At 42.7% G+C, this 13,636-nt stretch overlaps 1 protein-coding gene across 1 annotated transcript; it reads left to right on the plus strand.

Moving 5' to 3' along the window:
- Window positions 1-13: 13 nt before the first annotated feature.
- upp1 (uridine phosphorylase 1) lies at window positions 14-12,204 on the plus strand. The gene is made up of 8 exons (XM_063185975.1): window positions 14-314; window positions 431-522; window positions 957-1,074; window positions 1,218-1,376; window positions 1,921-2,035; window positions 4,382-4,591; window positions 7,334-7,480; window positions 9,442-12,204. Exons 2-8 carry the CDS (start codon window positions 482-484, stop codon window positions 9,633-9,635), a joined length of 984 nt encoding a protein of 327 aa, XP_063042045.1. The 5' UTR covers window positions 14-314; window positions 431-481; the 3' UTR covers window positions 9,636-12,204.
- The last annotated feature ends 1,432 nt before the right edge of the window (window positions 12,205-13,636 follow it).

Below are 13,636 nucleotides of genomic sequence, written 5' to 3' on the forward strand. Positions count from 1 at the left end.
AGATCCTCAAGCAACTTGGGTAAATGTACATCGAATGAATATCTGATAACTTCTTTGGTGTTGGTGTTAACGTTGAGCTCGTAAGGACACATAAATTAGCGCCATGACACCGGCACGCCGGTAGGGCTACCGGCCAAACAACGGGGCTTCCGTAAATGGGAGCTCGCGCGGTCACGTATTCCATTATCATCAATGACACAAGCGGATGTTGCACGACGGGAGAGAGAAGGGTAAACGAAAGTGCATGCAGACAGCCCTGTAGGGTTGCGGGAAAAACTTGAATTTGGACAAACGCCGCCTTTATCCTGCCTCAGGTAAATATTAAATTATATTTTCTTACTCTATTGATTGCGAGGGCAGCAAGCCAACCCAGTAAACGTAGTACATCATTTGGGAGATGTAGCGGCACTCATCAGCTGTCTGTTTGCAGGCAATACATCCGGAATAAGTTACTATTTACTGTTGCTGTACTCAAAGGAATATGACTCCGGGCCATAGTGATGAGAAAAACGGAGGAGAAAGGTAAAGTGAACGTTTCATTGTTGTAAATACAAACACTTCTCTAAGTACGTTGGTTTAATGTGTTTATTTAAACCCCCCGAACACTTAACTACACGCATTAGTCCTGCTGCGTGGTGGTCGTTTTCAACAGTTCAGGAGGAAATGACTACTCCGGTGTCATTGCACTTGTGCGCCAAGTCACGTACTGTACGGCTATTAAATTGGTTTCTTTTGGCAGGTGCTTCTGATGTAGTGTGATTGTGTGAACTGTACCGTCATCGTGTTGATGTTCTGCCCCCTTTGTAAAAGTGTGTTCCATATAGGTCAGGTCAAACCCATGCCCGAAGACATCAGTCAGCTGAGCTCAATATATTGCTATTGATTAAAAAGAGAAAAGGCATAGGGATGGTCAAATGGAAACTGTCCTGATAACCTTTTCCCATATTTTGCGTCAGTGGTAACAATGTGCTTGTGCATAACCCAAATTTGGACACCATGGCTGAGGATATACTGTACCACTTCAACTTGGGGACTGCCACCCATAACCTACCATCAATGTTCGGGGATGTGAAGGTAAGACAACATTTGAGTGTGAATTATGGGGGTATAGTAGTATTCTTGGTTACAGGCGGTGAAGTAAGAATGATGGACCTTTTTCATTGTCTGTTGTGTGTGTACATGGTTAATTTTCTACTGTTGTGTGCGTGCGTGTGTAGTTTGTGTGTGTAGGAGGAAGCCCCTGGAGGATGAAGGCGTTCATAGAGTACATTGGTAAAGAGTTGGGCTTGGCTGACCCCACTGCTGAGTACCCCAACATATGCGCTGGCACGGATCGATATGCGATGTACAAAGTGGGCCCAGTGCTTTCTGTCAGTGTAAGGGAATGTTCAATCTCCCCCCGACCCCTAGTCATAACTTCCTTTTTGGCGGAGACTTTTAAACGAGGCATATATTGCCCTCCCGACTGCACGTTGGTTTATGGGTCAAAGACGTTTTAGGAGTAGCACTCGTCAGGGTGGTGCAACCACAGCTAATGGCACTATTGTATGGATTAAAAAAAAAGTTCATGATCATAGCACAATTGCCAATTTGGCCCACTAATTCATTTATGGGCAAGCATTAGCTGTGGTTGTACCACCTGACGGCTGAGCCCAAAACCTCATTGATCCTAGCACATTATACATGACATTGTTTGTTGTTAGTATAACTAACATTTTAATGTGACACCCATAGTTTTGAATGGCTGTGACTGCATCTCTGTTTTAACACTGCGCATTGCATTGCATTGCATTGGTGTGTTCCGTCCGCTCCTGTAATCCTCCCTCCCCCCACGTGTGTGTGTGTGTGTGTGTGTGTGTGTGTGTGTGTGTGTGTGTGTGTGTGTGTGTGTGTGTGTGTGTGTGTGTGTGTGTGTCACAGCATGGGATGGGCATCCCCTCCATAGCCATTATGCTCCATGAACTCATGAAGCTGCTCTACCACGCTCGCTGTACTGATGTCACCGTGGTGAGAATCGGGACCTCGGGAGGAATAGGTAGGCAACATACAGCGCAGTTATGTCACGAGCATCGAGGCGATTGGGGTTTTGTGCTGGCTTCTCGCCAAATTGTATCCCTTGCGCGTTACGTTCATTTTGTCTTCTTGCTAAATCTAGTCATTCATTTCCCTCAGTTTAAGATGTGTAGCAGTTGTTTTCCTCTAACATGACATGTTTCGATGGTGTCACTTCCGTCTTCATGAGAGGGGGTCACATCGATGTTGATGTGTGATGTAGAGTAGTAGAGTAGAGTAGAGTAACTTTATTAATACCCCGGGGAATAATTCAGGTATCCAGTAGCTTACATAAATACACAAATAAATGAATGCCCACATGGACATTTCAAGACACAAATAACACAGGAATAGTCAGGGAGGGGAAAATAAAAATAAAAATAGTAAATGATGTAAGTGATGTGCTTTTAAAATCAGCTGATGTTATGGAGGTGTGACCTCCTGACTGGGTCGACATTGTCGAAACATGTCAGCTAAAGGGTAATAACTTCTACATGTCTTCAACTAATGAAAATAATGTAGGAAATGGATCGCACTCAGTTTCTTGTTTCTTTTCTTTTTATTCAATCACTGCAGTGTCATGACAGTGATGAAGGCCCTTGCAGCCGTAACGTCTGTCTGACCCGGCAATGATTGAATAAAAAGAACAGAAGAAACTGAGAGCGATCCATTTCCTACATTATGTGACTGCTTCAGAGACGCACCAACAACTTAGGGAAGAGCACGGTGTGTGTGTGTGTGTGTGTGTGTGGAAAACAACTTAAACTAATGAAAATGAATGACTAGAGGCTGATACTTTGTGCCATATGACTGTTGGCATGCGTAGTGTCAACACTTGTGCTCTGTGTAGTGCTATGGATTCTGAGTTGGATGGCATGTTTACTTGGTCTTGCGTACTAAACTGTGACTCACTCTGAAGAAATGGCCACATTAAAACAATGGTAGAGGTGCAGTGTTGAATTAAAATATGAAGGACTGTTTAAACAAATCTCATAAGGCTCCAGACATTGTGTGAAAGAATGTCAAGAATTTTACCCATGACACAACATTAACCCAACATTTACCAAAGGCACAACAAAACAGCAGCGTGTTTATCATGCAATCCATTTTAATTCAGATTGAACAGAATTACCCTTCTTGGTTTAACCCTCTAGCTACCAGGATTTTTTTTGAATAGGTCGGAATTCTACCAGGAATTCTAAGGGAAAATTATCATTTTGGTCATAATTTAAATAATGTCAAATAACTTGAAAAGAAATGAAAAGTGTCAATTACAAGTTACTTTCATATTAAAGTAGAGAAAACACACTTTCAAATGGTATATCATTTATGGATAATTAATTGTTCAGTATTCTCATAGAGTGCCTTTGATAAAAATGTGATAAAATCCGATATTATCTAGGCCTATCTATCTATATATCTATATATTTAGGCCTATCTATCTATCTATCGATCTCTCTATCCATCTATCTATCTATCCTTCGTCTATCCATCCATCCATCCAGGGTCAAAGTTGAACAATGATCATGTGACGACAACAAATGTCGCTCACCCAAAAGTCCTGTTTTCAAGCGGTTTCAAGCGGTATAACGGTAATGGACTACACTAGCTAATAATGTTTGAACTAAACCATGCCAAAGACGTGTAAGGATAACCGTAGAAGTGTCCGCGATAGCAGACAGGACATGAATGAAGCTGTAAGGAAGTTTCCCCTCCCAATTTGGCACAGGTAAGACGCGCCAGGCATCACAGACTACAACATGATCTAAAAATAGCCTAAATAGTCATAAACATGTGCTGTTGACCATGAAAATAGATCGAAGAGGGTTGGAAGTTTTCATATTTAGTGTATATTGGTTGTAGAAACAGAATGGTTGTGTTTGTAGCCATCCAATCTCGGACGGCCGTCATTTGAATTGACCGCAGATTGCCAAATCGCATAAAGCGGCGCATCTCATAATAAAATCTAAAATACTGAAAAATAATATAATATAAACATATAGTTTTTATACTGAAAGTATATCGAGGAGGGTCTGTAATATTGAGCTAAAGTGTTTGAAAGCTGGAAAAACTGCATGATGACGGCCGTTCAGCCGTATTTTCATATGAAAATATTCCGGCCGGCCGCAGCCGTTCTGGTACAGATCCAGCCGGACGTTCACGGCCGTTATGGTAGCTAGAGGGTTAAGACAAGTGTCATGATTTGGAATTGCTTGGGAAAAACACCGGTGCCATTATGTCTGCAGGTCAGGTCTGAAGCCAGGCACTGTATTGTGTGGGGAAACTCCACCTGTATCATTTTTATTTTTTTGTCATGTCTGTTTCCCAGGCCTGAAGCCGGGCACTGTGGTCATCACCAAGCAGTCTGTGGACGCCACCTTCCTGCCGCGGTTCGAGCAGGTGATCCTAGGCAAGCCGGTGGTGCGCAGCACCGAGCTGGACTCAGAGCTGGCGGACGAGCTGCTGCTGTACAGTAAGGACTTCGGGGACTTCGAGACTGTCGTCGCCAACACCATGTGCACTATGGACTTCTACGAAGGTAAGACTGTAAAAAAAATAAAGCTTTACCAACAACCCATGACTTAATGGACTCTTGCAATGAGGAACTGTAAATGGCAGTGCTGATAAACAGGGACGCTGGCCAGAGGCAGAACAATTACACACCGGGCCACAGGGCAAAACACTGATAGGGCCACTCTTACGGCCCAGAAGTCATTAGTAGGGTTTCCACCAGCAATACAGGAGTGCCCTGGGGCCAGGAGCAAATTCCCTGCTCACTCTGCCCCTGCCGCTTACAGCTTTGCCTGGACCCAGGGTTAAAGGATAGTTCCGGCGTAAAATGAAAGTTTCACCATCGCTTTCCCATGCCACATAATGTATCTAATGATGAGCCATTCCGGGCCATGCCGCGCCGTTATGGAGTTAGCTAATTTTAAGCTTTTTGGTGAAAAACGCAGCCAATGCATCACGGCGGGGCCAATTATAAGCCTATTATTTTCTGATGTTTCCCCGCTATAAACAACTTCAAAAACGCTACACACTTCATCACAAAGGTCTCGTCAATCAAACCGAGGCACAGAGAAGGTCATCGGACCACACAGTCTTTCACTGGCCAGTGTTTTCAGAGGTGTCTCACTGTTGCAACTCTCTGACCCGGATGCAGGCTACTCCATCAGGTGGCTAGGTAGGCTAAACATGGTCCGCGGTTCTTACACCGGCTGCGACCGTAAAATGAAAAGCTGGAACCCCGACCGTTTTCACCGACTGCCACTGTCTAAACCAGCCATATTACGGGAATGGCTAATAGCATTAGAAGTGGACGAAACTGACGTAAAAACCAGGAGGGATCGCTACTATCGTGTGTGCAGGCAGCAGATTTGAAGAGTTGCATGGAGAGTACAGGTAGGCAGACTACTCTTACAAAGTAATTGCAACACGGTATAATATAACATGGATTCAACTTTGTAATAACACACCAGTGGTGGTGTACTTACATCTGTAAGAGCACTTCTAGTACGAATTTATAAAATTCCTCCAGCCCTCCTCCGTTGCGTAATGGTCCATCTGACCTCGCGCGCCCTCGTCATTAGAGTTTACTTCACTGAAACTACTCTAGCATGCTTGACATCAACCACATCGAATGCCTCAGGTCGCACAATTTCACAATTTCACTTGCCACCCCGCGCTAGTTTGTTTTGACAGTGTATTTATCTCCTGTAGTGGGCTACATTTACTGCACACGTAGGCTATGCCTTCCCAAAACAGAGTGCTTGCTGGCAAAGACGCGCGGTGTTGCAACCAGTTTCACAGATTCACAGACAGTCAAGATTCATGAGCCAGACACATTTACACATGTTTCTCTCTCTTCAAACATACCTCCATAGTCATGCGCCTTTTTGGCACAGCATTCCTCTTTAGACGGTTTCGTTTTGGTGTTCCATCTCCCTTACTCTTCTTGTAGCCATCATCCTCGAAATGCTCCCTCCACACACGGTAGCGATCCCTCAGGGTTTTTATGTCAGTTTCGTCCACTTCTAATGCTATTAGCCACTCCCGTAATATGGCTGGTTTAGACAGTGGCAGTCGGTGAAAACGGTCGGGGTTCCAGCTTTTCATTTTACGGTCGCAGCCGGTGTAAGAACCGCGGACCATGTTTAGCCTACCTAGCCACCTGATTGAGTAGCCTGCATCCGGGTCAGAGAGTTGCAACAGTGAGACACCTCTGAAAACACTGGCCAGTGAAAGACTGTGTGTGGTCCGATGATCTTCTCTGTGCCTCGGTTTCATTGACGAGACCTTTGTGATGAAGTGTGTAGCGTTTTTGAAGTTGTTTATAGCGGGGAAACATCAGAAAATAATAGGCCTATAATTGGCCCCGCCATGATGCATTGGCTGCGTTTTTCACCAAAAAGCTTAAAATTAGCTAACTCCATAACGGCGCGGCATTGCCCGGAATGGCTCATCATTAGATACATTATGTGGCATGGGAAAGCGATGGTGAAACGTTCATTTTACGCCGGAACTATCCTTTAAGTCATATGAAAGGGCCCCCAACCCAATACAGACAATGTAATGAGGACACAATTCTGGGCCCCCTCTCTCCCTGGGCCCGGGTCAACTGACCCCTTGGTCCCCCCCTTGTCGGTTTCATGTGTAGTTTGGACTACGGTAACCATTTTGAAAGCTGCACTGTTAAATAAGAGGGATCAAACACATTTACCAATAAATCACAGTTTCACTATTTCTATGAAGGTAATGCAGCTGAACGATAACTAAGTTAAGTTCTACTTCTGTGTTAAATTGCAAAAGAACCCGAGACTTAAGTGACTCTTGCCACGAAGGGTGCTCGACATTAGCCTGTTGCATCGGCTGGTTTCATTTCACTATTGTGTTTTGCTTCCAGTTTGTAGAGTGGAGATTTTAAACAGGAGTAAGGGGAAGGGGTGGGGTTACAGACATATTTTTTAAATTAAATTTGAGTGGAATCTTTTGTAGGGGGCAGCCGTGGCCCAATGGTTAGGGAGTTGATCTTTTGATCTGGGGGTTGTAGATTTGAATCCCACCTGACCTCTCCCTACACCTCGATCCATGGCTGAAGTGTCCTTGAGCAAGGCACCTAACCTCACATTGCTCCAGCGACTGTAACCAATACCTCAAAAACGAATAATTCTAAGTTGCTTTGTATAAAAGTGCCAGCAAAGTGTATTGTAATATAATGTTTGTTTAGTTTTGTGTCTGGTTGGGCATTCTTAATACTGTTGTTTGTCATGGCTTCTTCCAGGCCAGGCTCGGCTAGACGGGGCCTTCTGCTCATACAGCGAGGAGGACAAACAGAACTACCTCAAAGACGCCTACGCCGCAGGTGTGCGCAACATCGAGATGGAATCGTCTGTGTTTGCGGCCATGTGCAAACTCAGCGGGGTGAAAGGTATGCGACTCAGGAACTTGACTTATCGCAAGCATCTCCTGTTCATTCCTCTTTTTTTGGTAATGAATGCCCTTTAGTCTGTCTGTTCATAACATTCTCCTTTTCGATCTTATTCTACAGTTGGAGTAGTTTGCTTTGTAAACTGACAATAAAAGTAATTCTATTTTATATATACCTGCTTTTTAATCCTATCAGTCAATCAAAATTGTTTAAATGGCACATTGTCAAACAAAACTGTCATTTAATATGCAAGAAGGTAGAGGAAAAAAACTATATTGTATTTTAGATGGTAGATAACTAACCCTCACCAAAGGCAGATGAAAATAAAGCTGTTTCTAATGTCTTTTTAAAACAAGATACTGTTGGGGCGGTTCTAATTTGAACAGGAAGCTGGTTCCAGCATTTGGCAGCATAATTACTAAATGCCATTTCACCCGGTCTGGATTTGACCTTTGGCACAACCAGTAGAGGAGACTCTGAAGATCTAAGACAGCTATTAGAATGATATTACTCTAACATGTCCACAATATACTTGGGACCTAAGCCATTTAGTGACTTGAACACAATCAGAAGAGTTTTAAACTCAATTCTAAATCTCACTGGTAGCCAGTGTAGTGACCTAAGTACTGGAGTGATGTTGTCTCTTTTCTTTGTTTTAGTTAAGTTAGTTAATGTGTTCATTCCTGTGTCCGTGCGTACGTGCGCAATGCGTGTGCGAGTGTGTGCGCAACATTATTGTACCATCATGTGCTGTACCTGAAAAGACTTGTGTTTTAGTCAGGCAATTATAATGTAAAACCCCTTGAATGTCTAACTGAATGCATTATGATTGTAGTGTAGCTTTTTTGCGAATTCTTCATTTGCCCACCTGATGTGGTTTGCTCTGTTGTAGAAAGTAAAGGCTGGAGCACAAAGCATCTGAAGAAGGTGTAGCAGCACCTAAACACTTGCTGACTGTTTGCTCAAAATAATTTTCAAATTATGTTTGTCCCACTGTGATGCACCTGCAAGCTGAGGGATGATGCGTAGAGTCCCAATTAAACTGTGGCTTGCTCCTGTGTTCTCCCCTGACAGCGGTCGCGGTGCACTGTACCTTTTAAGGTGCACTGTGTATTATGCTTAGTAGTTTATTTCCTAGAATGCAGGCTGCCCTTTCAGAATTTTTTATTTTTTCACAAATACTTACCACCACCATCAAATTCTAAATTTTCAATATGAGGGGAAAATACGCCTGATAAACCAGATTAAATGTGTAATTTAGTCTGGCCCCAATGAATGACACATTGAGAGATTGTTGATGGAAACAACCCGTTGTTTTTCAAATTGTGTCTGTACCTATTGGCCAACGCTTAGTCGTCACTCCCTCAGAACTCTGTCTGCTTTGCATCCAAAGATTCAAAACAAGTCCCCTGCATTGTGATTGGTCTGCCAGATTCAGGGCATATAGGGGCATTGTCCAAGGCTAGACCCACTCGCAGGCAAAAATATTTTTGGCCGCTGGCGGGTTGGGCTAGTTTACTAGGCTAGGGAAAAATGGCACTTTTCATACATGAAAAGCAAATCATATACTTTGGTCATACTAGTAAATATTAGTTTATTACTTAGTAAGTATAAATGAGGCCACCATCCTACACAGTGCACCTTTTTTAAGTCTTTGTTTTAAAGTGAAAAAGGGAAAGCCCATTGGGAAACTCCAACTCCCATTGTCATTGTGACAGCACTCCACAGCACACAACTGAACACTGCACACAACGAAATTGCATTTATGCCTCAAGTCCGGTTATTCACAATATAAATCCCCTTGAATGCCGATAACTGAATGCATAATGTTCATAGTATAGCTTTTTTGTGACTTCTTCATTTGACCACCTGATGTGGGTTGCTCTGTCTTCTCCCACCTGATGTGGCTTGCTCTGTCTTCTCTTATCTAATGTGGCTTGCTCTGTCTTCTCCCGTGACAGCGGCCGTGGTGTGCGTGACTCTCTTAGACCGGCAGAAGGGCGATCAGCTGAGCAGCGCCCACGACGTCCTGCAGAGCTACCAGCAGCGGCCACAGATGCTGGTGGGCCACTTCATCAAGAAGCGCCTGAACGCCACAGACGGGGGATGCTCCTCGTCCCGCGGAGCAGATAAGGTCAAGGTGGCGTCGTCGTAAACGGAGGGGTCCAGAAACCCGGTTCAGAAATAAAAACCCTGCCACAGTTTCCTTCCCGCACAGGTGACTTCGCTGAGTAACTGCCCCATTTGAGATGCCTCCTGCTTTACACTCTGCAATCACAATGCATTCTGGTTAGAAATGTCTAACCAGGATGTGTTGTAATTTCACAGTGCACGTCTGCCCTGCGCAGATTGCTGCGGCCTGCATGATCACTGTCTACCATTTTTTGGGTACTGGTTACGATCAGCTGATTCTGAGCTGTTTCAGTGGAATTTGTGGCAGAGTTTTTACTTTTTGTACCCAGGCTTGACTCCTGGTTGTAAAAGTCTATAGGAAGCAAACCAAAAATCCAAGGTTATGTTCACACTACTCCTCTTGTGTGTGCATGGCAGTGATGTTGTATTCTCGTAAAAAAAAGAAAAGAAAATCATTATTCCACCATTGGCAGCTTAGCGTGTTCACACTGCAGATGCAATGGGAAGCCCAGTGTCTACTGTGTTGGAGGAAGTTTCCCCACCAGTTACTGTACACTAACAACTGATGTGCTTGTTCAACAGTGAACGGCACGGTGCTTCGACTTTTGTTAAGTCTGTGCTTGCTGCTATATGCACACAACAGTGCTAATTGGAGCTCAGCCTAAGTTGCACTATTAATCTTAAAAAAATATTTGTGCTTTTTACTGTAAAACTCTGCAGCTATGATTAAACTACTTCAAAGGCCTTCTTGCAGCTACGCAGTTCTAGCTAAATTGTATGGGTTACTATCGGTATATTTATTTTATAACACACAAATATTTTGGCATAAAAATAGCTTTTATTACTGCAGTTTTATTTTAATGGTATTTAACGCTGCCAGAGAAAAAGTAGTGAGATTCTGTCAAGTCATGTAACTTTTTTTTTTTGTATTTACATTTTGGAAAAGACCGTTGGGATCACCTGTAAAATTGGCAGGGTTTTTAGAATTTAAGGTCTTCAGTAATATATTTTACATTCCCAAAAGCCTCAAACTATTGTTATTGTTAAAGGTCCCGTGTGTAGTTTCAGTAGTTTACTTCCAACATGTATGCTACCCGCAGATTTTGCAGCCAAAAATGTGTGACGGCAGTTCAAAAAGGTGAATTTGCATGGAGAGGATTGGCCTCCTTATGTATGAAAAGTAGACATTTCCAGGCGATGATGGGTACGTTGAGATTGATTGTGATTGTAAATATTCATGAAAAGATGGCGTTTGTGAATGGGCAGCATAAATTCTGGAAATAAGCTACTTTAAAAAAGAATTATGCACTGGAACTTTTAAGACATAGAATGTGTAACTTTTCTCTTTTACTACTGTCTGAGTTTGATTGTGTTTTTGAGTGTGTGTGTTATTGCATCTGTTTGATTTACATGTGTGAGGCTATATCATGAGTGGACTGCGGAGACGCGGTTCACACATGTCAATGTGCAAGCCAAGCCATGATCCTGCTGACAGACCTCATGTTCCCATTCTGACACCGCCTTTTTCATGCCTTTTAGAACTATCATTGTGAAGACAACACCTAGAGATGACAAGTGTCTTAATTTGCTCCCCGTATAGAGTTGGATGTGGTGTACACAGTGTTGGGGAATCCGGAATCAGAACTCGGAATCCTGCACCCACTATTGGTTCTAGCCATTCACTGCCCCCAGTTCAGTAGTCAATTTATCTGTTTTAAGCAGAGTTGTCAAAAGTAAAAGTAAAAAAGAAACACAGTTTCCTTCCAACACAAGTAACTTCGAAGTATATTGGTCTACTGGTTAATCAGATGTCTTATGATCAGCTAACTCTGCACTGGTTGGATCAAGTTTGTGGTGGGACCTTGTTAGGTTTTCAGTGTTTTTCAGTGACTGTAACAACACAGTCTATCTCCTTGGATACAATGGAGTAAATGGTGTAACAGCTATGTAATGTCATGTGCTAGTGTTACAATTACACCACAAATTTACCTTTACTTTCACTTTTGACACCTCTGGTTCAAGGTGCACAACTAGGGCCTAGAAACTGGCGATTTCACTAATTAACTGGCACAGTTGAATGACTGGATGAAATTGCGGGTGCAGGATTGAAACTTTTGGAGCCGGATGACCCAACAGTGATGGTGTAATATGTCTCAGACTACCTCAACAATAGCTTTACGTGACTATAGGAAGACATCTGTTTTGTTGGTGGTTGTTTCATGTCTATTTAGCGCCGTCCACTCATGGCTGCATTACTCTCAATGCTTCACAGAACCACATAGATGAAGAACATTGTGACTGATCAAAGGTGTCATTCATTAAACAGTCGTCACTCTGTGATGCTATTGCAGACACAAACAGTTAAAGATTTTCTGGGGACGTCACGACTGCCTGTAAAATGTCTGAACCCAGTTGGTTGTGTTTCGTTTGAATACTTTTTTTAATTACAGTTTCTTATCAGTGATCATGTACCTCTGTATACACATTTAAACTCTAAGACGTTCATTTTGTTGAACACCAACATGTCAAATGCTTTACTGGATGAACACTATAATGGAAGGAGCAATAAAGGTGGCCCATTGCAGATCCAATGATTTGTGTGTGTGCTAAATATGTTTTCTGTGCAACTGCAACCCACTGTTTTGTTGGTGAAACCATCAAAACACGAAGACACTTTAACCAGAGCTGTCAAGTGATCACATGTATCTGTTGAAATTGCACGTTTTCAGTCCATTTGGGCGATTCTCAAACTAGTGTACTTTGACCTGGAAATTTTTCAGGAAACGTGAACCTATTGGTATACTTAGTTTTCACATTCTGTCTATGACTGAAGATTTTGGCATTGGTCATTTTAGATAATTAATATAGTACATTTTTTGTATTTTTTTTTCTAGACCAGGCAAAGAAAATGCTATTTCCATCATGGAACTAATAGTGGAAAAGACATTTCCTCACTTTCCTTCAAATCTCATGCTAGCTAAGCAGTCTAGCTTTATCTTTAACCATAGCATTCGATTATCACAAATTACAACTAACAAACTTTATAAATCTCGATTTTGTCTTCTCATGATTACATACTATGACAGTTGTGGAAATGACATGCATAAAGTGCTGTGTTCAGGCCATATTTAACTTGATGATTTTTGTTGGTTTTCTTACACCCTGTGGGGAGAACTCTGGCATCATTCATGGGAATCCCTCTGAAAATTATTTTGCCACTAAATAATTCTAAAGCAAGGTGCCTGAGATTATAGTTTGTATAGCATAGTGGAAGTTACTATAAACACAGGGGACAGGTGTTCAACATCAGAAAAGCGTGATATTTTCACAATATTTATTTTTTAATAATGCATGTCTATGTATGTAGGCTATTATATATGTATTTGTGTATGTAAATTAATGTTTTATGATTGGATTGACATTAACTTCTAATTCTATCAGGTAAACAAGGTCTAAGGTAGCCTGGTGAACCAGCGCCACCCGCTGGACGGCAAAATGTTTTGTCTACGGGTGGGTCTGGCCTCGCATAATGATTGAATGAAGCCAGAATGCCATGAATCTGGCAAACCAATTACAACGCAAATATGTGTTTTGAATCAAAGCGGGCAGGGTTTTGAGGGAAGGTTGTTCTCATCAACAATCTTCGGATGTATTATGCATCGAGGCCAGACTAAATTAGACATCCACATTTAGTCTGGTTTATCAGGCTAGGTCTAAGGCCAAAAGTCAGGCTTAGGGACAGAGGCAAAATGGCTATACACACACAGTTCTTTTCAAAATATTCGCCAGGGACATAAAAAGTACGTTAATTGGAGAAACACCCATTTACGAGACCAAACCAAGCCATAGGTTCCTGGGACTGATCCCCTGAGCTATCTGCATGGATCACGGGAAATGCAAGCACACATGTCATGTATTTTTAAAGTCCGTGTGTGGTGCTTGCCGAGATTTGCGCGTCCGAACCCGCGCGTCACCAGTTGCCCGTCTGCTTGTGCGCGAGCGCAAGTCATTAACCCAACCGCT

This window comes from Engraulis encrasicolus, chromosome 2, assembly GCF_034702125.1.
Source record: "Engraulis encrasicolus isolate BLACKSEA-1 chromosome 2, IST_EnEncr_1.0, whole genome shotgun sequence".
Classification (NCBI taxonomy): Eukaryota; Metazoa; Chordata; class Actinopteri; order Clupeiformes; family Engraulidae; genus Engraulis; species Engraulis encrasicolus.